This window comes from Chlamydomonas reinhardtii, chromosome 5, assembly GCF_000002595.2.
Source record: "Chlamydomonas reinhardtii strain CC-503 cw92 mt+ chromosome 5, whole genome shotgun sequence".
Lineage (NCBI taxonomy): Eukaryota > Viridiplantae > Chlorophyta > Chlorophyceae > Chlamydomonadales > Chlamydomonadaceae > Chlamydomonas > Chlamydomonas reinhardtii.
This window is the reverse complement of record NC_057008.1, coordinates 1,993,622-2,016,423: the sequence shown is the minus strand read 5'-3', so window position 1 is coordinate 2,016,423 and position 22,802 is coordinate 1,993,622. Positions and strand designations below refer to the sequence as shown.

The 22,802-nt window shown below is 62.2% G+C and overlaps 8 protein-coding genes across 8 annotated transcripts in view; 3 read left to right on the top strand and 5 right to left on the bottom strand.

Moving 5' to 3' along the window:
• The window catches only part of CHLRE_05g241653v5 (uncharacterized protein), a 3,693-nt gene extending 3,349 nt beyond the window's left edge, over positions 1-344 (top strand). Inside the window, exon 10 of the mRNA XM_043062405.1 lies at positions 17-344. Within this exon, the coding sequence (XP_042924759.1) occupies positions 17-147 (131 nt within the window). The 3' untranslated portion in view covers positions 148-344. The remainder of the gene's footprint in view (positions 1-16) is intronic.
• Positions 345-386: 42 nt separating this feature from the next.
• CHLRE_05g241652v5 (uncharacterized protein) lies at positions 387-4,274 on the bottom strand. The gene is made up of 5 exons (XM_043062404.1): positions 2,458-4,274; positions 2,186-2,373; positions 1,632-2,002; positions 967-1,527; positions 387-861 (listed from the first exon to the last, which is right to left on the bottom strand). Exons 1-3 carry the CDS (start codon positions 4,027-4,029, stop codon positions 1,999-2,001), a joined length of 1,764 nt encoding a protein of 587 aa, XP_042924758.1. The 5' UTR covers positions 4,030-4,274; the 3' UTR covers positions 387-861; positions 967-1,527; positions 1,632-1,998.
• A 504-nt stretch (positions 4,275-4,778) lies between these two features.
• Positions 4,779-6,474, top strand: CHLRE_05g241651v5 (uncharacterized protein). Its single transcript, XM_043062403.1, has one exon. The coding sequence runs from the start codon at positions 4,906-4,908 to the stop codon at positions 6,436-6,438; it is 1,533 nt and encodes a 510-aa protein (XP_042924757.1). The 5' UTR covers positions 4,779-4,905; the 3' UTR covers positions 6,439-6,474.
• Positions 6,475-9,410: 2,936 nt separating this feature from the next.
• CHLRE_05g241649v5 (uncharacterized protein) lies at positions 9,411-11,405 on the bottom strand. Its single transcript, XM_043062401.1, has one exon. It carries the CDS (start codon positions 11,225-11,227, stop codon positions 10,595-10,597), a length of 633 nt encoding a protein of 210 aa, XP_042924756.1. The 5' UTR covers positions 11,228-11,405; the 3' UTR covers positions 9,411-10,594.
• Positions 11,406-11,483: 78 nt separating this feature from the next.
• CHLRE_05g241648v5 (uncharacterized protein) lies at positions 11,484-12,915 on the bottom strand. The gene is made up of 2 exons (XM_043062400.1): positions 12,291-12,915; positions 11,484-11,854 (listed from the first exon to the last, which is right to left on the bottom strand). The coding sequence occupies exons 1-2, from the start codon at positions 12,880-12,882 to the stop codon at positions 11,808-11,810; spliced, it is 639 nt and encodes a 212-aa protein (XP_042924755.1). The 5' UTR covers positions 12,883-12,915; the 3' UTR covers positions 11,484-11,807.
• Positions 12,916-14,375: 1,460 nt separating this feature from the next.
• Positions 14,376-15,871, top strand: CHLRE_05g241647v5 (uncharacterized protein). Its single transcript, XM_001700611.2, has one exon. The coding sequence runs from the start codon at positions 14,762-14,764 to the stop codon at positions 15,392-15,394; it is 633 nt and encodes a 210-aa protein (XP_001700663.1). The 5' UTR covers positions 14,376-14,761; the 3' UTR covers positions 15,395-15,871.
• A 2,584-nt stretch (positions 15,872-18,455) lies between these two features.
• On the bottom strand, positions 18,456-22,685 carry CHLRE_05g241646v5 (uncharacterized protein). Its single transcript, XM_043062399.1, has one exon. It carries the CDS (start codon positions 21,963-21,965, stop codon positions 21,435-21,437), a length of 531 nt encoding a protein of 176 aa, XP_042924754.1. The 5' UTR covers positions 21,966-22,685; the 3' UTR covers positions 18,456-21,434.
• Positions 22,686-22,733: 48 nt separating this feature from the next.
• CHLRE_05g241645v5 (uncharacterized protein) overlaps positions 22,734-22,802 on the bottom strand; it is a 1,912-nt gene continuing 1,843 nt past the window's right edge. Inside the window, exon 2 of the mRNA XM_043062398.1 lies at positions 22,734-22,802. This exon is cut by the window's right edge and continues 1,658 nt beyond it. The gene's annotated coding sequence lies outside the window, so the exon portion shown is untranslated.

The window sequence follows — 22,802 nt, the reverse complement described above, 5'->3', positions numbered from 1 at the left end:
GCGCTAGCGCCGACAGCAAGCCCACCTCCAGGACTGGGCGGGCTGGCCGGGGCACCGGTGCACTATAAGCGCATAGCAGTTGATGAGCTGCCAAGACGTAATAAGGGCGCAAAGCTGCAAAGCATCCCTGAGATGTTGAAGAAGTAGTTGACACGTGACACTGAGCAACCCGTTGACATGTCTCAAGGATAGTCCGTTCGGATAGTTTTTACTGGCTGGAAACCAATATAATAAGGATACTTATGCTATGTAGGTGCCACCTGCTGAGTTTCAACTGAATCGGAGGTGGTCATTTTTGGAAGGTAGTGCTTCTGGGGGTCGTTTCGGTACGTTAGTACGTTAGCGTGCAGGCCAGCTGCCTATGCTTGCAGCCCGCTTACCCGCCACCAATATTCAAGAGACAGCACTCACATGCCCGGCAGTAAACCGCCCGCGGCTACTCCGCTCCTCTACACCGCACTGTGCCTGGGTCAAAAGGCGCGCGCGGTGCGTGTAGTACTTGACCGCACACGTGCTTTCTTTGGTGATAAGCTCTAACTCCTCCGTGCACCGCACAATTTCCTCCTGCGCGCGGCGCCAACGCGCTTCCAGCTTCGGCACCCCTAGGCGCCCGTGCCGTGGCACCCACGGAAAGGCCTGCTTCTTGAGGGCCTTGCCCATAGCCCCCGCAGCTGAGAGGCCACTCCGCAGTTCTTCAGACGTGGCTCTGGGGACTTTACTCCAGCTGACGAGATCGCCCCACAGCCGGGCCACGGACTCCCGCGCCCGCCTCTCCTCTTTCACCGCAAGCTGCTGCTGGTGGCGGCGGCCTGCCAGTTTCTTGACCACGTAGCCAAGCGCAACGACGTCCGACACGGCATCCTGTCAGCACCGAAAGACACACGCAGGCAGGTAAAGATTGATTGTTGTGACAGTGAATGTACAAGCATTGCAAAATGACGGCGGGCATCGCGGCCAGGAACGTACCTCTACTTCGTCACACAGTTTCGCAAGCTCGCTCTCCGCCAGCGCCGCCAGTGCTGCCTGCATCAGCACCGACCCTGGGCCCCAGGCTACTGGATCGTACCCGTGCTTGTGCTCGAGCTCTGCAGCCTGCTCCTTTATGGAGCGGATGAGGACTGGTCGCTGCCACACGGGCACAGCATCCGCGCCTGGAAACAGCAGCCCTAGACGCACTGCGTCCGAGCTGTCGTCCAGCGCATCCTCACGCTGCAGCTTCATGATGGCAAGTCTGCAGCGTGCATACTCTGCAGCAGACACACTCACGCCTGTGCCCGTGTCCGTGCCCGCGCCCGTGCCCGCGCCCGCGGCCGTGCCCTCGCCCGTGCCCGCGCCCGCGGCCGTGCCCTCGCCCGTGCCCGCGCCCGCGGCCGTGCCCTCGCCCATGCCCTCGCCCGTGCCGGCGCCCGCGCCTACGCCGGTGCCCGCGCTTGCGGCTGCGGCTGCGGCTGCGGCTGTGCCTGCGCCTGCGCCCGCACCGGTGCCCGCAACGGGCTCCATTGCGGGCTGCTGCAGGCGCTGTCGTACCTGCATGACAAGTGGCGAAGGTGGAGGCTATAAGTAACTTGTAACTAAAGGTTCAGAACATGAAGACTTCTCAAAGCAAGCCCCCCACCAAGCTAATTACCCACCTCCTCGACCTCGCAGCTCATCTCCTTTGCAAGGGCTGCCTCCAGGTCGTCAACGCGCTGCCGCGCACTGGACAGGACCGCCTTCGCACGCTCACGCATGCGCCAGAGCCGCATCGGCATGTCCTCCAAAACGTCCCGGCAGTACAGGCGGCACACACGCTCCAGATGCGCCTCCCTATTCGCCGGACTCATGTACTGGGTGACCCCGCCATGCGGCCCAATGACGCTGTTGAAGATCTCAGCCGGCTCCCCAGTGCCCTGCCCCACACCACCTACGCTGGCGTGACCAAATGCCTTCTGGCAGGCGAGGCTGCAAACAGTACACATGACATTGTTAGTCATCGCCAGGGTAAGAAGTGATAGCCACTCACCTGTGGGCGTACCGATGCCACGGCGGGATTAGGGGTCGCAGGCCTGCGCCCAGCTGCTGCAGCTCTGGAGCTTGCCGTCCCAGCCATTTGGTGTAGGATTTGCCCCACCTGCATTCATTGCAGTCGCAAAACTTAGCGTAACTGTATGGAACGGAAGCAGAAGCCCTACAGGAGCAAACCCACCTGCAAGCAATGTCGTACCACCAGAACTGCACCGCTGTTCCAGCGCTCAGGAGAGACAACGCCGCAGTCGTAGCGTAGGCATGACGTTCGCCTCCGAACAGGTTCATCAACCGCAGCAGCATACCGTGCCGGCATAGCACAGCCCCGACTGCCGTGATCAGGTTCTTGCGTGACTCGGCTGCAAGCACCTGTTGGGGCAGACGGGTCGGGTTAGGGCTGTAAGGTTCTGTTAGGCCATGGTGCTGGTACGTCACTCATTCCACACTACTGACCTTATCGGCGTTGAAGTTGGAGCAGTGGGTTGCTCCAATCTGCTGCGAAGCCGTGCCGTCTGCAAGTACCTGCTGGATGAGCGTGTTGGGCAGGAAAAAGCGGCGGCGTGCAAGCTGCGTGTACTGCGCCGCGTAGCCTCTGAACGCCAGCAAATTCAACTTGAAGCATGCGTCGAAGTGCACCGAGTGGAGACAAGAAGGACCCGGACCAGAGCCCTCAGGACTGCATGCGGTGAGCAGCCATGCTGAAGCGACAGCGGCTGCACCAAGCATGGCCACAGTAGCGGCTGCCATGGCGCCGCTGGCTGGCCCGGCGTCTGCCATGTCCACACCCGCCACGCCGCCACTGCCGCTCGGCCCGGCGCGTGCGCCCACCACCGTTTCCCCAGCCACTGCAGCGGCAGCCGCTACGCCGGCTGCCATGGCGCCGCTGGCTGGCCCGGCGTCTGCCATGTCCACACCCGCCACGCCGCCACTGCCGCTCGGCCCGGCGCGTGCGCCCACCACCGTTTCCCCAACCACTGCAGGGGCAGCCGCTACGCCGGCTGCCATGGCGCCGCCGGCTGGCCCGGCGTCTGCCATGTCCACACCCGCCACGCCGCCACTGCCGCTCGGCCCGGCGCGTGCGCCCACCACCGTTTCCCCAACCACTGCAGGGGCAGCCGCTACGCCGGCTGCCATGGCGCCGCCGGCTGGCCCGGCGTCTGCCATGTCCACACCCGCCACGCCGCCACTGCCGCTCGGCCCGGCGCGTGCGCCCACCACCGTTTCCCCAACCACTGCAGGGGCAGCCGCTACGCCGGCTGCCATGGCGCCGCCAGCTGGCCCGGCGCCTGCGTCCACCGCCATTGCTGCACATGTGACGCTGTCACCGCAGCAGGGGCAGCTGTTCAGGGCGCCGCGAGGCCAGTCGGTTATAGTGTCCTCCGGGTAGTCCTCGATGACGTTCTGACAGTCCATATACAGCAGCAGCGCCTCGCGCATGCGCTGGCGCAGGGTTGTCGCCGACACAGAGCTTGGACGGGAGATCCCATTGCGCTCCCAGCTGTTCATCATAGCGTCACAAAACGCGTCTGCGCTGAGATGTCTGGTCCTGAATGACAGGATGTCATACATCTGCAGCACGGACTGGTGCCACCAGAGAACGTTCTTGCCAGAGTGAGCGCGGTCGAGGTCCCACCCGCTGTTCGAGTCGGAGACGCAGTCCGCCTGAACCGGCAGCAAGTTGCAGCCCTGCTTGCACGTTGTGCACCAGCCCACAGGTATTTCCGCGATCACAGGCTGCTCCCATGTGACAATTGTCACGGAACATCGCTTTCCCCCGAACACCGCGGACACGCCGCACCCAGGACATGTGCGTGGGATGGCCTGGGCCAACGCCCGCAGCGTGTCGGCGGCACTGTCGAGGAGGCGGCTGCGGCTGTCTGCCCCCGAGGCGTAGTGCTTTAAGAACGCCTTTCGGACCCTGACCTGAGCTGCAACGTCCACTGATGCGTCGTCGCCTTGCTCGGTGTCTTCATCATCGGACTCGCTGTGCACATGCGGCAGCGGATCCGCTGCTGAAGCGCCCATATGCATTTCCACGTTAGCATGTTGCTCTCCCTCATCATCTTCTAGCTGGTGGTGGCCTACTTCCTGTTGAGTGTTGCTTTGTTCAATGCGAGGTCGCACACGCACTCTAACTTGATTCGGGTTTTTCCTCTTCGCAATTCGATCCGTCCTTTTAGCGCCTGCACTTATAGGGTTTGGAACTTTGAAGTCCCTAAGTGACATTGTAACTGGTCCAAGCTACTGTGGCATTTTGGCACTCCTGCTACATAAAGCTAGTCCGTCCAAGAAGTGATGCCGACATCTGCTATTGAGGTTACGATATGCAGGCGCGCGGTCCAGGCCAATCGGAGTGCCCGGCGCCGTCACCGACGGGCACGAGCTGAGCAGGCATGGAGCCGCGGGGAGCTATGGGAAGCCCTCCTGAGAAGGGGGGAGGGCTGGGACTGCTGGTGGAGGGCGCGGGCGCGGTGTTCCGCGATGACGACATTTTGGGGAGCCGAGGGCCCTCCCCACGAGGGGGGCGCCCCGGTACATGCGGTTCTCCCCATGAGGGGGGCGCTCCGGTCCATGATGTTCTCGAGTTTGAACGCAAGCAGGTGACCTTCAGTTTGGAGCGACTCGCCTCTCACACCTCCCAAACCCCGCCGAAACGACCCCCAGAAGCACTACCTTCCAAAAATGACCACCTCCGATTCAGTTGAAACTCAGCAGGTGGCACCTACATAGCATAAGTATCCTTATCATATTGGTTTCCAGCCAGTAAAAACTATCCGAACGGACTATCCTTGAGACATGTCAACGGGTTGCTCAGTGTCACGTGTCAACTACTTCTTCAACATCTCAAGGATGCTTTGCAGCTTTGCGCCCTTATTACGTCTTGGCAGCTCATCAACTGCTATGCGCTTATTGTGCACCGGTGCCCCGGCCAGCCCGCCCAGTCCTGGCGGTGGGCTTGCTGTCGGCGCTAGCGCCCCGCCGTCACCGCCACCCGTGCTGCTGCAGTCCGCTGCCGCGGTGGCGCCGGCAGCTGTCTCCGCCCTGCCCAGTGCTGCGACCTCCAAGTCCGCGCCGGGCCCGCCTGCGCGCTGCAGTGCTTCGGCCAGCCCGCCCAGTCCTGGAGGTGGGCTTGCTGTCGGCGCTAGCGCCCCGCCGTCACCGCCACCCGTGCTGCTGCAGTCCGCTGCCGCGGTGGCGCCGGCAGCTGTCTCCGCCCTGCCCAGTGCTGCGACCTCCAAGTCTGCGCCGGGCCCGCCTGCGCGCTGCAGTGCTTCGGCCAGCCCGCCCAGTCCTGGCGGTGGGCTTGCTGTCGGCGCTAGCGCCCCGCCGTCACCGCCACCCGTGCTGCTGCAGTCCGCTGCCGCGGTGGCGCCGGCAGCTGTCTCCGCCCTGCCCAGTGCTGCGACCTCCAAGTCCGCGCCGGGCCCGCCTGCGCGCTGCAGTGCTTCGGCCAGCCCGCCCAGTCCTGGAGGTGGGCTTGCTGTCGGCGCTAGCGCCCCGCCGTCACCGCCACCCGTGCTGCTGCAGTCCGCTGCCGCGGTGGCGCCGGCAGCTGTCTCCGCCCTGCCCAGTGCTGCGACCTCCAAGTCTGCGCCGGGCCCGCCTGCGCGCTGCAGTGCTTCGGCCAGCCCGCCCAGTCCTGGAGGTGGGCTTGCTGTCGGCGCTAGCGCCCCGCCGTCACCGCCACCCGTGCTGCTGCAGTCCGCTGCCGCGGTGGCGCCGGCAGCTGTCTCCGCCCTGCCCAGTGCTGCGACCTCCAAGTCTGCGCCGGGCCCGCCTGCGCGCTGCAGTGCTTCGGCCAGCCCGCCCAGTCCTGGAGGTGGGCTTGCTGTCGGCGCTAGCGCCCCGCCGTCACCGCCACCCGTGCTGCTGCAGTCCGCTGCCGCGGTGGCGCCGGCAGCTGTCTCCGCCCTGCCCAGTGCTGCGACCTCCAAGTCCGCGCCGGGCCCGCCTGCGCGCTGCAGTGCTTCGGCCAGCCCGCCCAGTCCTGGAGGTGGGCTTCCTGTCGGCGCTAGCGCCCCGCCGTCACCGCCACCCGTGCTGCTGCAGTCCGCTGCCGCGGTGGCGCCGGCAGCTGTCTCCGCCCTGCCCAGTGCTGCGACCTCCAAGTCCGCGCCGGGCCCGCCTGCGCGCTGCAGTGCTTCGGCCAGCCCGCCCAGTCCTGGAGGTGGGCTTCCTGTCGGCGCTAGCGCCCCGCCGTCACCGCCACCCGTGCTGCTGCAGTCCGCTGCCGCGGTGGCGCCGGCAGCTGTCTCCGCCCTGCCCAGTGCTGCGACCTCCAAGTCCGCGCCGGGCCCGCCTGCGCGCTGCAGTGCTTCGGCACCCCCGCCCAACCCGCCGCCCGCACAGCCAACGGGCTTCTGTGCACATGTGCTGCAGCTCCAGCGGCCCATCGGCACCGCCGTGAGAGGGGGTTCATGGCAGTTCACGTGATAGCAGTCGTTGCAGTCATCGCAAAATACCATGTCAAAGACGGTCGCGTCGGCGCCGCCGCACTTCTTACATGGGGCGTCCTCATCGACATCGCTGCAGCCGTGGCTCTCCTCACTGCTGCTGCTCTCCTCACCGCTGCTGCTCTCCTCACCGCCGCTCCCCTCCTCACCACCGCCCTCCTCATCGCTGCTGCTCGCCTCGCCGCTGCTGCTCGCCTCACCGCCGTGGCTCACATCATCACCGCGGCTCACATCATCACCGCGGCGTTCCTCTCTGCTGTGGCCCTCCTTGCCACCGCGACTCTTCTTGGTGGTGTGCCTGCTGAGTGCCGTTTGCACCGCCCGCCCAGAGCCCTCCGGCTGCTTGTCCACGCCTGCATCATAATGCGCTGTTCAAGTACGGATGCAGTCACGACGGGATGTATCAACTTACGAGAACGGAGCAACTTTGCCGCAGCCAGGCGCTTGCGAGCATGTTCAAGCGTCAGGCTGAGCATGCCAGCAATGACCCCCACAGCTTCCTCCTCGCCGTACTCTTCCTTCACCTCCTGGAAGTGGCCGAGTGCCTCCTCCTGCAGCGTTGCAAGTATCAGCAAACTACCCGTAGCCGCCCTAGCATGTGCACTTACCTGCGTCGGCGTGAGCTTGCCCCATCTCAAGCTGGCATCCCGCAGCGCCCTGGCCAGGGCTGCCTTGGATAGCCCATAGCCTTCTTCCTTCAGCACCTGCAGCAGCGAGCCCTCCCCAGCCCCCTTCCCATCCATGTTGAAGCGCTCAAAATGCGTCTGCAGGAGCTGCTGGCTGAGTGCAGTTGCACCTGTTGCATAGGGGATGAAAGGAGTTAATGGGAGCTTGGCACGCAACCGTGCACACGAGGCTTGCACACCTTGCTGCTTGCGGACCTTGCGAGCCACCACCGGGTTGACCACCTCCTCATCGCTGTCACTTGCATCAGACTCCGCTGATTGCTGGACCCGGGCCGCAGCGGCCCCAGATCGCGCCTGAGATGCCTACAAGCATCAATGGACGGGTAGGCAATAACAACTGCGGTACCGTACCGTACACGGTAGATGCTCACCTTGTGGTCGGCACGCTCCTCCTTCCATTCCGCCTCCAACCTGCAAAAAGAAGCCATGTCTACGTGCCGGCAGCAATAGAGTACAGGCATACTTACTCGGCCACCTTCTGAGCAACGAACGTACTCCGCCGCACCCCCCAGCTGATAGCCTTCTTTGCCTCCTCCTTCCGAAGTTCGTGCTTCATGTAGTCCACCAGCGGCACGTTAGGAAACCCTAACTTCACCCGCGCGTCCATGCACGTGCTGCCATCACATGTGCAGGACCCCCCGTCTGCAGGAATCCAGCTTGCAATTTTCCCTGCTGACACGCCGTCATCCTTGCTCCACTTGCCCCCGTTGCACATGTGCACTGTGAATCCTGTATCGTACAGTTCCCGAAGGCCTGGCAGCACGGCGTTCTGCGCGGCAGGTACGTGTCCTTCAGACAAGTGTGCGCTGTACTCCATAAGAAAGACGCACCTGGTACACAAAGCGCAGCGTCTCCCTCACCAGGTAGGACTCTGGCTTGGGTGCTGGCCCTGCGGTGGTGCCAGTCGCCTTGGCCTTGACGATGGTAATGTTGGGTGGGGGCTGGCGGAGCTGGTGTACTGCGTACGCGCACTTCACCAGGTGCGTGATGCTCGGCACGAGCATAGGGTCATCCATGGAGCCGTAAGCATGGACTTCAATGGAGGAGGAGGTGGGGTCGGCGACAATGTAGAGGGCGCCCGGCAGTTGCCTGTGAGTGCGAGTGAACATGACGCACGGTGCATCTCGAGAACATCGCACGGCTTTGTTATTTTATGAGAGCACTCACTTCAGTTGCGAGCCCTCGAGGTCCTCCACGGCGTTGGCATCAAACAGCGCCGAGAGGTTGTTGTTCGCAGCGTGTAGGCCATGCTTGATCTTTGCAGCTTTACTTTTCTGCGGGTATTTACATTAGCAAGCCCGAGCGTCGACTTATAACTTTTGAGTTATGAGGTTACCTGTCGGGCCATTTGTAGTTCATTCAGTTGAATTTAATATTCATCGTATGCATTGTTTGTTAGCTGCCTACACGGTTAACATGCGGCCGGGGACTGCAAGGGACACCAAGATAGCAAGAAGAAGCAAGGGCGTTCAATAGAGCTTCGTTTTATGTGCTGTATTTAGATTTGTAGCAGCACTGACACTGGGCACTACTAGGCACCGTGTGGGGCGCCGGCGGTGTAAGCCAATCGGAGTGCCCGGCGCCGTCACCAGCGGGCACGAGCTGAGCAGGCATGGAGCCGCGGGGAGCTATGGGAAGCCCTCCTGAGAAGGGGGGAGGGCTGGGACTGCTGGTGGAGGGCGCGGGCGCGGTGTTCCGCGATGACGACATTTTGGGGAGCCGAGGGCCCTCCCCACGAGGGGGGCGCCCCGGTACATGCGGTTCTCCCCATGAGGGGGGCGCTCCGGTCCATGGGGAACCCCCCATACCTCGCGCAGGCACCGTGGCCCAGGCTTTCGGGCGGAGGCCGAGACTGACATATGATTGCAGCCGGCCCCAGAAATCAGCAATAACGGACACACTGATGCGCATGACTTCCGCCGACGTCAGAGCCCGACGCACACGCAAGCCAGTCATAATCACCTGCTGCCGGCCCGAGTCAAGGGCAGACAGCGCAGCCAAACACACTACATCCCACACCGGCGGCGCCAGCCCAGCAGGCGGCTGCACCAGCCAAAGGTCAGCACGGGAGAAACAGTCATCAGCTTTGTTATGCTGCCCTGTGTATAGCCGAGATGGACAGGTCGACCGACCCTGGGTCCCATTGCCCGACTTTCTAGATAGCGCGCAAGGAGGGCGCCGAGCAAGTGCAATCGAAAGGCCGACTTGCACATGCGCCCATAATCGCGCCGGGGCCCCGAAAGGACGAGCCTATGGCAATTTTCAATTGCATGCGCGATTACAATTGCGAGCAAGTTTGCGAGGGGCGACCTTTCGGCGTGCTTAGCTTTCGCGATCAACTGAAGCACCTACACGCTTTCAAATGAAGCAAGTGGGTGCACGTATACTATTGAATTTTCAAAGAGCTGTTGCAAGAGTTGACCGCGAATTCCCACCTCCCAAGAACGTTACGCGCCCACACGCTGAAGCACCGCAATCCAAGAACACATCGCAATATCATTTGTCATCGCGTATTGCACTAATTTGTATGGAAGGTATAAGTTCGCCGGGGTAAGCAGCGGCCTCGCCATGGATTGACCTTTGCGCGTTCGCGAGGAAAGCAGCCCATGTCAGCTGGCATAGGGTGTATGATGCAAATGTAGTCCACGGCAAAGAACGCAGGGAGCATTGCGGAAGTGTTGTGCGACTCGTCCCACGCCCAGCCCGTTGAGCGCGGGGAATCGCGAGAGATTACGGGTTGGGGTGTGCGTCACGCTGGCTAGACATACGTGGGTGGCGAGTTCCCTCACGCCTTCCAGCTCCTGGCCTCCCGTGCCGCAAGCGTGTGCCCAAGCTGAGGCGCTGCGGACGAGAATACGTGCCCCCAAGCAGGGGGCATTTCTGGACTCAGCCCAGGCGCCGAGTGAAACCCGCGTGGCTACGGGGAGGCGCTACGCGGCCACCAACTGCCCATCAGCATCGCCCGCCCCAAGTACTATGTTCGGGGGCTAAGCCCGTTTCCTTTCCTGCCCTTTCTTACTTGCCATTCACCGCGTCACCCAATCATGCCCGCCTCCCAAGTACCGTACAGTTCCCACACTCTCTCCCCCCGCTTGCTGGGGTTCCTCATCTTTGCCCTCATTATGTATGAAGTATTGCTTCCTTATTTGCTGTTGCTGTTACATCAAGCTATATGCTCGGGCCTGTCCTCCTGTCCGCCCTTTCCGCCATCCCTGGCCTCCCCCTCCCCCGCGCCCTCGGCCCTCCCTCGCCCTGCCGCTTTCGCTCCCGCTTGCGGTTCGCACAACCGGGAAGCAGCACACTCAGGGACGAGATCATTGACATTATCTAGATTTTCGACTTTCTTGCCAGCGCCTAATCTGAGTCAGCTCCGGCGCCAAAAACCTGACCTTTGCGCCACACCCACCTGACCTTTGCGCCTGACCCGCCATTCGTCGTCGGGCTACCTTCCTACTCGTCACTGTCATAGACATCAAGGCGGCGCGCGCCCAGGCGGGCATGAACTGCATGCTGTACGGTCATGCATGGGGCACCGTCTCGAAGGTTCCATTTTGTCTGAACTGTTCGGCCGGGAGGCAGGGAGGTGGTGCCCAGCCACGGGCCGTTGGTGCGAGCCGTCAGCAGGGCCATGGGGCGGAAGCAGGGATGGTAGGAGCGGAGCAGCTGCCCAAATACGCGCTGCCACGGTGCCTGGGCGGCAACAGGGCGGGTAGTGCCGTCTCCACTCGCATAGGTGGCGGCGCGCTTGGCCCAACGTGCATAAATGTGCTGCTGCAGGGGAAGACTCCCAAACCCCCCAGACACAGGGTGACCGGGTAAGAGGCGGGCGGGGACGCCGGTGAGCCGCCGGTCGTGCTGAGATGGGCCCTGGCTGCGGTCAACCAGCTTGGCCACTGCCGCCTCCCAGGCGGCCAGCGTCTCAGGAGGCGGTAAGCCGGAATGCTCCATGTGATACGTGGCCATGTGGGTACCATACGCGGTGGCAGTGGAGGCGCGCCCGAACATGGAGAGCTGCATGTGGCTGATCTTATCCAGGCGCCGAGCCGCTTCCTCCGTGCGTTGCTTCCAGTCCAAGGCGGGCATTGTTGGCGGATTGGTGAATGGGACGCCCAGGGCCACCGCTGACGTGACGACGCGAATACCAGCAATGGTCGGCGCACCGGGCGGGGCGGCCGCGTGGGCGGCAGGTGCGCTAGTGTCCCTTTTGAGTTCTTCATAAATTCAGTATATATATGTATACAATTACAATCTCGGTATATACCGTGAAAAAAAAATATCGGAGATGGAGGCGTTGCGGAATATGGAACATACGGGAAGGAACGAACGGGAAGTTCCATGTTCGATTCACGGTATGTGACACACGGGATAAACCCTTTTTATTCAAAAGGGAAGTGGCGATGATGACTATTAAGCAACGCCTCCGAGCCCCGCCATATGGCCTTTCTCCATAACAATACGCCTCTAGGGCTCAACCCCTAGCCCGCGAGCCTTGGCTCGCATGGGGGCGCACAACATTTTAGTTGTCGACCTTGGCTTTTGTTCCCAATATTTGCCGCCTGTTAGCTCGGAATGTGCCATATTTGGCCCACTTTTGGCCCAGACCGCTACAGGGCTTCCTAGGCGCCCACGCTTGCCTAAATATTGATGTAAACATTATATAAGATTATTCCAGGGGTTGGGGGTCAAAAGGGCGCGGTGGGCGAGTGGATTCTGGGGGCCGGGTTTTGGGGGGAAAACCGAGGGGCGACCCCAATTTGGCCCACCCGGCCGCGAGGCGTTTTGGGCATCCCTGCTGGCGATTTGCTGACTTCGGTACTTTATAAATATCATATGAGGATTATTTGAACCGTCCGGGCAAGATAGGGAGCGTTTTCGGTGCACCTTCGCGGCTTACATGCTCAACATGTTGTGGGAATTGTCGTCTGGCAAGGCGTTCTTGCAGGCGCAAACCGTACAAAGCTTGCCCATTGTAATTGTAAATGCACCGGCAATTAGTCTGTTCCTTTTTCCACCGGTTCGGCTCGGTTTAGCCCCCACGCACGCGACCCCCACGCTACCCACGCCCACGCCACACGCCACACGCCCTCGTCTCCCTCAGTCCGTCCTGAATGAATGAACGTGCGGGTAGGTGACAGTGGCGACTCACGCTGTAGGCCGCCGCCCGTGACGCCATCACCACCGCCGCTTCCTGCTGCCGAGCGGCGGCGGGCTGCTGCCGCCGCCGCCGCCACGGCGGCAGCAGCAGCGGGTGAGCGCACGTACACCATCCCCCCTCCGTCCAGACCTGGCTGCACGTCTATTGGCGGTTGCGGCGAGGGCGCGGTGGGCTGCTGCAGCGGGGCCGGCTGTGGTGGTGGTGTTGGGGCCGCCGCGGGCTGCTGGGCCGGCGCCGGCGCCGGCCAAGGGGCTCCCGCGGCGCGCGCAGTGCACTCCTCCAGCGAGCACTCCTTCAGCCCGTATTCATTCCACCAGTGCCGGAAGGTTGTGCGAGGAACGCCTGCGACGCTGCGCAGCGCCTCGTGCATCGATGGCGCCTTTTTGCGAACGCCATCGGCATGGTCGCGCTGCTGCTGCTTTAAATCTTGCGCCGCTGCCCAGATTGCACGCTCTGAGTACAATGTATATTTTCCGCGCTTGCTGGGCGGCGCTGTGGCGACTGGAGAGGGCGGCTGGGCGGGCTCGCGAGCCCGCCCACGTTTCGCTGGCGAGCCGGGCGCAGCCCGCCCTCGTTTGCCCATTTGAGCTCGCTGAGCTATCAACTACATCTAGGGTATAATATATATGCAGAGAATGGGGCGGTCGGGGAGGCTTTCGAGGACCAGGGCGTGGGCTCTGGCGAGTGGGCCAAATAATCGGGCGGGCGCGCAGGGTCGGTTTTGGGGACCGGTCGGGAATCGACCTCTTACAGGCCCCCCAGTGCTTATATATCACTAATATAATACAAATGTGCAATATTAATTCAGGCAGGCTCTGAATCCGTGCGGGGCGGCCGCACGGGCAAGTGGGCCAAATTGGGGTAGGCTGGCAATTAGGCACATTCCGAGCTACCGGGCGTATTTCTCCGAGACGTGGTTCAGACAGGGTTGGGGTTCAGACAGGCGCTCAGCGCCGAGACTTGGGCTCGAAGTTCCATGGCGGCCGCCGCGCTCGTCGTAGTTGGCCGGGCTGGTTCTTCCTTGTAGCTATCTTTTGTGTGGTTCCTGTGAGTGCAGGTCGCGGTTGGCCCTGGCGGTCACTCGTGGCCAGGCGCCAAGCTTCGTGGAGCGCCCTCGGTTGCTGCATGCGTCGCGGCTTCTCGTGGCGCCTCGGCGGTCGGGTTGCCTCCTTGGCAGTAGGTTTCTGGTGTTGGGGCGCTGCCCTTGCGTTGTGTGGTGTGCAGGTTGTCGGGCCTGGACGCCCTTGTGCCGTGTGGTGCGTGTCGCCGTGCCCTCGTTTCGTCGCTTTCCCGCGTGCCTGCTGTCTCTGTGGGGGTCGAGCCTGCTACGCTGGCCGCGGCCGGAGCCCCCACGACGGCTGATGGTTTCTTTGTGGCTACAGGGTGGCAGGTAGGGCCCTGTGAGGTTTGGTACGCCTGCCTTTGACGAGCCAGCTATGCGGTCGGAGTTCTGTAGTGGAGCCGCGGCACTCGCGTCACCTGTTGCTTTCTAGTCGTTCTGGCCGGTCGCCTGCTGTTGTGTGTGGGTTGGGCCCCTTGATGGAGGCGGGTGGGTATTCCGTGGTGAGGCGCGTGCGTATGCAGGGTGCGCGTGTGGCATGGTCCCGGCGGCGGTCGGTGCCTTGAGACATTGGGGCTGTGCCCCTGCGGTGGGCCTTCGGGCCAGGACATCGTCTTCGGACGTGATATTTGTGTGGTACTTGCGTTTGATGGGACTGTCGGCAGACCACCGGCCTGTCGTGTCTTGTTTTGCGTTTGTGCTGCCGCCAAAAAGACCTAAAAGTGATGCTGAAGTGTTGCGTTGCGGTGAGGCTCTGGCGGGCTTTGGCTTGGCTTCGACTCATGTACGTAACAGGATGAAGGTCGGCTGCAAACCAGGGGGTGGGTGTTTCTCTCTGGGCCGGAGATGGTCCCTCGCGGCGTGGGTACGGTGTGCCCCCTCTTGTCGGGCTGTCCCTTCAATTGTAATCTCGCATCCATATGGCCAGTGAACAACAAACATTTCACAGGTGTAACATTGATGCACTGCTAGGTTGCGAGTCGGGTGTCCCAACGTTTGCTGCCTAATAAAACTGTGGCTCAGGTTTTTCGTTTCGTCACTGATCTGCTGAATGGCAACGCTCGGAGGCGTTGCTTAATAGTCATCATCGCCACTTCCCTTTTGAATAAAAAGGGTTTATCCCGTGGGTCACATACCGTGAATCGAACATGGAACTTCCCGTTCGTTCCTTCCCGTATGTTCCATATTCCGCAACGCCTCCATCTCCGATATTTTTTTTTCACGGTATATACCGAAATCGAAATTGTATACATATATATACTGAATTTATGAAGAACTCAAAAGGGACACTAGCGCACCTGCCGCCCACGCGGCCGCCCCGCCCGGTGCGCCGACCATTGCTGGTATTCGCGTCGTCACGTCAGCGGTGGCCCTGGGCGTCCCATTCACCAATCCGCCAACAATGCCCGCCTTGGACTGGAAGCAACGCACGGAGGAAGCGGCTCGGCGCCTGGATAAGATCAGCCACATGCAGCTCTCCATGTTCGGGCGCGCCTCCACTGCCACCGCGTATGGTACCCACATGGCCACGTATCACATGGAGCATTCCGGCTTACCGCCTCCTGAGACGCTGGCCGCCTGGGAGGCGGCAGTGGCCAAGCTGGTTGACCGCAGCCAGGGCCCATCTCAGCACGACCGGCGGCTCACCGGCGTCCCCGCCCGCCTCTTACCCGGTCACCCTGTGTCTGGGGGGTTTGGGAGTCTTCCCCTGCAGCAGCACATTTATGCACGTTGGGCCAAGCGCGCCGCCACCTATGCGAGTGGAGACGGCACTACCCGCCCTGTTGCCGCCCAGGCACCGTGGCAGCGCGTATTTGGGCAGCTGCTCCGCTCCTACCATCCCTGCTTCCGCCCCATGGCCCTGCTGACGGCTCGCACCAACGGCCCGTGGCTGGGCACCACCTCCCTGCCTCCCGGCCGAACAGTTCAGACAAAATGGAACCTTCGAGACGGTGCCCCATGCATGACCGTACAGCATGCAGTTCATGCCCGCCTGGGCGCGCGCCGCCTTGATGTCTATGACAGTGACGAGTAGGAAGGTAGCCCGACGACGAATGGCGGGTCAGGCGCAAAGGTCAGGTGGGTGTGGCGCAAAGGTCAGGTTTTTGGCGCCGGAGCTGACTCAGATTAGGCGCTGGCAAGAAAGTCGAAAATCTAGATAATGTCAATGATCTCGTCCCTGAGTGTGCTGCTTCCCGGTTGTGCGAACCGCAAGCGGGAGCGAAAGCGGCAGGGCGAGGGAGGGCCGAGGGCGCGGGGGAGGGGGAGGCCAGGGATGGCGGAAAGGGCGGACAGGAGGACAGGCCCGAGCATATAGCTTGATGTAACAGCAACAGCAAATAAGGAAGCAATACTTCATACATAATGAGGGCAAAGATGAGGAACCCCAGCAAGCGGGGGGAGAGAGTGTGGGAACTGTACGGTACTTGGGAGGCGGGCATGATTGGGTGACGCGGTGAATGGCAAGTAAGAAAGGGCAGGAAAGGAAACGGGCTTAGCCCCCGAACATAGTACTTGGGGCGGGCGATGCTGATGGGCAGTTGGTGGCCGCGTAGCGCCTCCCCGTAGCCACGCGGGTTTCACTCGGCGCCTGGGCTGAGTCCAGAAATGCCCCCTGCTTGGGGGCACGTATTCTCGTCCGCAGCGCCTCAGCTTGGGCACACGCTTGCGGCACGGGAGGCCAGGAGCTGGAAGGCGTGAGGGAACTCGCCACCCACGTATGTCTAGCCAGCGTGACGCACACCCCAACCCGTAATCTCTCGCGATTCCCCGCGCTCAACGGGCTGGGCGTGGGACGAGTCGCACAACACTTCCGCAATGCTCCCTGCGTTCTTTGCCGTGGACTACATTTGCATCATACACCCTATGCCAGCTGACATGGGCTGCTTTCCTCGCGAACGCGCAAAGGTCAATCCATGGCGAGGCCGCTGCTTACCCCGGCGAACTTATACCTTCCATACAAATTAGTGCAATACGCGATGACAAATGATATTGCGATGTGTTCTTGGATTGCGGTGCTTCAGCGTGTGGGCGCGTAACGTTCTTGGGAGGTGGGAATTCGCGGTCAACTCTTGCAACAGCTCTTTGAAAATTCAATAGTATACGTGCACCCACTTGCTTCATTTGAAAGCGTGTAGGTGCTTCAGTTGATCGCGAAAGCTAAGCACGCCGAAAGGTCGCCCCTCGCAAACTTGCTCGCAATTGTAATCGCGCATGCAATTGAAAATTGCCATAGGCTCGTCCTTTCGGGGCCCCGGCGCGATTATGGGCGCATGTGCAAGTCGGCCTTTCGATTGCACTTGCTCGGCGCCCTCCTTGCGCGCTATCTAGAAAGTCGGGCAATGGGACCCAGGGTCGGTCGACCTGTCCATCTCGGCTATACACAGGGCAGCATAAAGCCCATAAAGGTGATTATGACTGGCTTGCGTGTGCGTCGGGCTCTGACGTCGGCGGAAGTCATGCGCATCAGTGTGTCCGTTATTGCTGATTTCTGGGGCCGGCTGCAATCATATGTCAGTCTCGGCCTCCGCCCGAAAGCCTGGGCCACGGTGCCTGCGCACCATCCGTTCCTCTCGCGGGGTGCGGGTGACTGTGTGCTGCTAGTGTTGCCTGATGATGTGGGCTCCCCGCCCCCCTCGCCTTAATTTGCTCGTGGGTGGTGGGAGCGGTGTGCCTCTGGTGTGTGCGCTGTGGGTGTGGGGCGTCGACGTGGGCGTCGCCGGACTACGTGCCCGGTGTACCTGCGTTGACGCCTCGCCGGTTTGATTGCGCCTCGTGCGCTAGTGCGGTTTGCTGTACGTTGGTGGGGCTTTGGCGGGCTTGGGCTTAGCTTCGACTCGCTGTGCAGCTGCCGAGACACGCATTACGCGAAGACCTGTTGCACGGTTGTGGAAGGTCGGTAGCCAACTGGGGGGAGGGTGGTTTCCTTTCGGGCCGGAGATGGTCCCTCTTGACCTGGGTGCACGGGCACCCTTGCTTGGTCGGATTGTCCCTTCTTTGTAATATCGCAACCATAAAGCCATAAAGAGATGAGGGGTGTTACGTGGCGGTGGGGCTTTGGCGGGCTTCGGCTTGGCTTCGACTCATGCGCGTAACGCTATGAAGGTCGGCAGTCAACCAGGGGGTGGGTGTTTCTCTCTGGGCCGGAGACGGTCCCTCGCGGCGTGGGTACGGTGTGCCCCCGCTTGTCGGACTGTCCCTTCAATTGTAATTCGCATCCATAAAGCCGTGTGCCCCCGCTTGTCGGACTGTCCCTTCAATTGTAATTCGCATCCATAAAGCCGGGGTCCGTACGGACCCCGGTGCAAGACGTCTGTGAGGTTGTCCCTCCAAGGAGGAAGGGGGAAGGGGGCGCTGTGAGCAGGGCGGGGCAAAGGGCGGTTGGCACGGCGGGATGCGCGACACGCGAGAACGCAGGCAAAAGTGGAGAGCAGGGCGAGAACGGAACAGCAGAAAGCCAGACTTGAAGTGTGACGCAGGATCAGCAGGAAAGTAGGTTGGGCAGTAGGTGGCGCTGGATGTGCGCAGCTGTTGCGCCGAGTTGGGTGCAGGATGTTGTGTGGCAGGAGTTGCAGAAGGGACTTGCCAAAGCATGTCGCAAATGCGATGCAGGGAAGATAGACGCGTCCCTGCTGGCGCAACGGCGCAATGCCATGCCCAGAAACACGCGAGGTGCATCACAGGGATTTACAGCTCCGCCATGTCTAGCAGTGCCTCATATATGTTTAAGTCATTTAGGCGCGGCCCGCGAGGCCTATGGCGTTGCTACAGCGGGGAGCGGCCGGTGGTATGGAGCGAATTGAAGCAGCTGTGCTCGTTATCGTGTAAGAATTCTTGTTATAACGTTTGTATGTACCGGAGAGTACTGTGATGTATATCACGGTGTCGATGGCGCCGCGGCAAGAAAATGCGATGCGGCGTTACTGAGGGCGCGATGAAGGCAGGTCCAGCTCGTTAGCCCCCGACAAGATCACAATTGAGCATTATAAACATGAAGGAACATTTTACATATTTGCAGGGACACTACGGTGCACGCGATGGCAAGCATTCAAGTCATTTTGAGCTGATGGGCTGCGGAGAGTCGGAGCCCATGTAACACACCCACACAATTACACCGCATCGTCTTGCACTCGGTGCTGTCTCTCTCAGCAAAGTTACCGCCTTCGGCGTCCGTTCGCAAACCTACTCATGCTATGTCCAGGGAGTAGCAAAACAGATATGGGGGATTGCGGGCCGTACCCGTGCGGGTGAGGATTTGGGATCCATCTCCCCACGGCCGGCCCGGCGGCGCCCACCGAACGCCGCCCTTCTAAACCAGGTCTGCCCCGCCGCGCCTACCTTGCGCCGGGCAGAAACTACCCCCCGGACACGTCCTCTGGCAAACCAGACAAGTCAAACTATAATAGCGTCGCCATCAGTGCCCCCACTGTCAGCCTTCAACATAACACTGTGGTCAGGAGAACGAGGGGTGGGTGGGCGGGAAACACAAAACTAGCGTGCCGTGCACTAACGAGCCTCTCACTGCCTACTGACACGATTCTACACCAAACGGAACTTAACAAATAGCCCACCGAGGCCACACGCTTACTACCTTCAGCCCTTGCCTAGCGATGGGGTTCGACACGCCTTGACCCCAGGCCTTCATCCGCACTTGTCCCCTTCCCCCGCCTCTCACAACCGTGGGCGTCCCTCCTTCCTTAGCCCCGCTTCAAAACTTATTTTACGCTACGTGCGGGCAAAGCCTTTCTCCGCCTAAAACAGCCCTTTGAGCTGATGGGCTGCGGAGAGTCGGAGCCCATGTAACACACCCACACAATTACACCGCATCGTCTTGCACTCGGTGCTGTCTCTCTCAGCAAAGTTACCGCCTTCGGCGTCCGTTCGCAAACCTACTCATGCTATGTCCAGGGAGTAGCAAAACAGATATGGGGGATTGCGGGCCGTACCCGTGCGGGTGAGGATTTGGGATCCATCTCCCCACGGCCGGCCCGGCGGCGCCCACCGAACACCGCCCTTCTAAACCAGGTCTGCCCCGCCGCGCCTACCTTGCGCCGGGCAGAAACTACCCCCCACACCGGTTCCCCACTCTGCTCACATTCTCGCCACTAGCCGCCGCTGCTCCACGGTTGACTTGCGGATGTACACGCGCACGGCGTCCGATTTCCACCGGCCGTGCTCCTTAATGTCCTCGATTGAAACCCCCGCGTTGGCAGCTGCCGTCGCCCCGCCCCTGCGCAAGCTGTGAGCTGAGAAGCTCGCCGCGTCCGGCTTACCCGCGGCCCCTTCCCACATCGCCTGTAGCAGGCTCCTTAGCCGCCGCGTGAACCACTCTTTCCCAAGCCCCCCCGTGCGCCGCCCCACCACCGCGAAGAGCGGATCACCGTCGCTCGCCCCCGCCGCCCGCCGCCACTGTATGTATCTGCCCACAATCCTCCCGATAGGTATGCGGCTGGCTGTCATCGCTGCTAGGTGTACTGCTGCGCCCGCCCCCTGTTGGTCCGTCTTGCTGCGCTGGATCTCCAGCACCACCGGCCCTTCCGGCTTCTGCTGTCCCACGTCTCCCAGCTGAAGTGCCGCCAGTTCGCCTCGGCGCAGCATCTCGAAGAAGCCCAGCGCCAGCCAGCAGGCGTCACGGCTGCACGCCTCGGCCTGCTGGCCGTTCTGTGCCGCCACCACGGCCAGCCACCCGACCAGCTGGCGCAGCACGGAGAGCGGCAGCGGTGGCTTCTGCTGGGCGCCCCCGCTGCCGCGCTTCAAGATGCGCAGCGCACGCCGGACGAGCGGATGCCGGCTGATAAGGTCGTCGCCGTGGATGCCCTTCGAGCGCTGCCAGTCTGCCAGCACGCTGATGTTGCCCTCCATCGTCTTGTGCGCTAAGCCTTTCCGCCGAATACAGTGCGTCAGAAAGAGGCAGACAGCGTGCGGGTTCAAGTCGCCCTTCCGGCCCGGTGGTAGCGCCTCCCGCTCGCGCAGGTTGAGCTCCGTGCTGCAGAAGGCCACGTACCGCCGGAGCCCCGTGGCGTACACGCCGGCTGAGCTGTCCGCCACGTCCCCCCCGGCCAGCGCGACCCAATCTGCCGCTAAAGCCTTGGCCGTTGCGCCGCCGCCCACGCCTGCCGCCGCCAGCACGCAGTTCGTGCAGCGGAACCAGCCGCCCGAGTAGGCCGTCTTCTTGGCCCCCAGGCATTGGTGATGCGCCCTTGAGCCACAGCCTTCGCAGCGCAGGTCCGCCCGGCCGCAGCGACGCGCGCATGTAGCACACGGGCCCTCCGCGGCCGCCGGTCCTGCGGAGAGGGGCTTGCGGGCCACGGTCAGTGTACGCGCAATACAAGGAAGTCGTACGGCGCCGGCTCCGCCTCTTCTCCCCACGGCCACAGACACACCCTCCGCCCGGCGGATAGTCTGCCCTTAGTCTTAAACACGGTGCCCGCCCCGCTCGGCCCCCGCACCCAGCGCCGGTACCAGTGGTAGTCCGGCTGGTCCGGGACTACCACTGTCGCCCTGGTGGCGCTGCTGATGCGTGCTGCTGCTGCTATTGTCGCCAGCACCTCGCCCACCAGCGCCACCGGTGGAAACGCCCACAGCACCTTGCCCGCCAGCTGCTGCTCCTGGCCCAACACCGAGCGCTCCGGGCTGAAGAATTCGTTGCACCCTGGCTGTGTGTTCAAGCCCAGAACGTCCGCGCAGCAGTCGACGGTGGGCCGGTACCTACCCACCACCAGGCCCTGGAAGATGGCCGGCTTGAGGCGCAGATTCTGGTCCCGTGCCTGTGCCAGCTGTCGGCTGAGTCGGTCTGCTCGCACGTTCTCTACGCCTGCGATATGTTCTGCCCGCACCTCAAAGCCCTCCCGTATCGCCAGTTCTGCCAGCTGTCTGCAGAGGCTGCGCCCCTCCCTGACGCGCGTGGAGCCGTGGTTAACGGCCGCCACTGCCTGCGTGTTGTCGCAGCGGACTAGCACCTTGCGGCCCTTCAGCCGCGGCGCCCACGCTTGCAACGCTCGCACCACCGCCGTTAGCTCTAACCAAGCGATGTGCGACTGCCGCTGCTGCTGCGAGAACACTCCCTGCAGCTCCGCCTACTTCCACGCGGCGCCGAAGCCCACCCCGCTGGCGTCGGTAAACACCACGGCGCCGCTCTGAGCGTCAGCGAACTCCCCCCGCACCAGTTCCAGTCCCGCGACCGTGCATTGTCGGGCGCCGTCCCAAAGTGAGGAGTCCACCCGCAGCACCTCCCACCACCACTGCAGGTCCTCGAGCGCCGCCGGGCCCAGCCGCACTGTGGGTGGGGCCGGCTGCTGCGTCGAGAACAGCGTGTCGTAGACACTTTGCAGGAAAGTGTATCCCCATCGGCATGCGCGGGCAACGAACGTGAGCCTGCCGGCAGTGGTCTCCAGATCGTGCCGCTGTACCGCGCCGGCCGCCGCTGCGTCGAGCAGCGATCGCAGCCCCGCTGCGTACCGCTGCCGCTTGTCAGGTGTAATGCGCATCTCCAACCGCACCGTGTCAAACAGCATGCCCAGGAATTCTAGCTGCTGACACGCCACGTCCCGCCCCTGGTCCTTGGCCGCCTTCCACGTGAGGCCCAGCTCCGCTCCCACCACGTCCATCACCTCGAACGCGCCCACCACGCGAAGACCTGTTGCACGGTTGTGGAAGGTCGGTAGCCAACTGGGGGGAGGGTGGTTTCCTTTCGGGCCGGAGATGGTCCCTCTTGACCTGGGTGCACGGGCACCCTTGCTTGGTCGGATTGTCCCTTCTTTGTAATATCGCAACCATAAAGCCATAAAGAGATGAGGGGTGTTACGTGGCGGTGGGGCTTTGGCGGGCTTCGGCTTGGCTTCGACTCATGCGCGTAACGCTATGAAGGTCGGCAGTCAACCAGGGGGTGGGTGTTTCTCTCTGGGCCGGAGACGGTCCCTCGCGGCGTGGGTACGGTGTGCCCCCGCTTGTCGGACTGTCCCTTCAATTGTAATTCGCATCCATAAAGCCGTGTGCCCCCGCTTGTCGGACTGTCCCTTCAATTGTAATTCGCATCCATAAAGCCGGGGTCCGTACGGACCCCGGTGCAAGACGTCTGTGAGGTTGTCCCTCCAAGGAGGAAGGGGGAAGGGGGCGCTGTGAGCAGGGCGGGGCAAAGGGCGGTTGGCACGGCGGGATGCGCGACACGCGAGAACGCAGGCAAAAGTGGAGAGCAGGGCGAGAACGGAACAGCAGAAAGCCAGACTTGAAGTGTGACGCAGGATCAGCAGGAAAGTAGGTTGGGCAGTAGGTGGCGCTGGATGTGCGCAGCTGTTGCGCCGAGTTGGGTGCAGGATGTTGTGTGGCAGGAGTTGCAGAAGGGACTTGCCAAAGCATGTCGCAAATGCGATGCAGGGAAGATAGACGCGTCCCTGCTGGCGCAACGGCGCAATGCCATGCCCAGAAACACGCGAGGTGCATCACAG

Excerpts from the sequence above, each read along its gene's own strand:
- CHLRE_05g241649v5 (XM_043062401.1), bottom strand. The coding sequence starts at position 11,227 with ATGCCCGCCTTGGACTGGAAGCAACGCACGGAGGAAGCGGCTCGGCGC.
- CHLRE_05g241646v5 (XM_043062399.1), bottom strand. The coding sequence starts at position 21,965 with ATGGACGTGGTGGGAGCGGAGCTGGGCCTCACGTGGAAGGCGGCCAAG.
- CHLRE_05g241647v5 (XM_001700611.2), top strand. The coding sequence starts at position 14,762 with ATGCCCGCCTTGGACTGGAAGCAACGCACGGAGGAAGCGGCTCGGCGC.
- CHLRE_05g241648v5 (XM_043062400.1), bottom strand. The coding sequence starts at position 12,882 with ATGGGCAAACGAGGGCGGGCTGCGCCCGGCTCGCCAGCGAAACGTGGG. Across the intron at positions 11,855-12,290 it reads CACGGGCGGCGGCCTACAGC|AATCCACTCGCCCACCGCGC; the intron begins GTGAGTCGCCAC and ends CCCGGCCCCCAG.
- CHLRE_05g241651v5 (XM_043062403.1), top strand. The coding sequence starts at position 4,906 with ATGCGCTTATTGTGCACCGGTGCCCCGGCCAGCCCGCCCAGTCCTGGC.
- CHLRE_05g241652v5 (XM_043062404.1), bottom strand. The coding sequence starts at position 4,029 with ATGGGCGCTTCAGCAGCGGATCCGCTGCCGCATGTGCACAGCGAGTCC. Across the intron at positions 2,374-2,457 it reads CCAACTTCAACGCCGATAAG|GTGCTTGCAGCCGAGTCACG; the intron begins GTCAGTAGTGTG and ends CTGCCCCAACAG.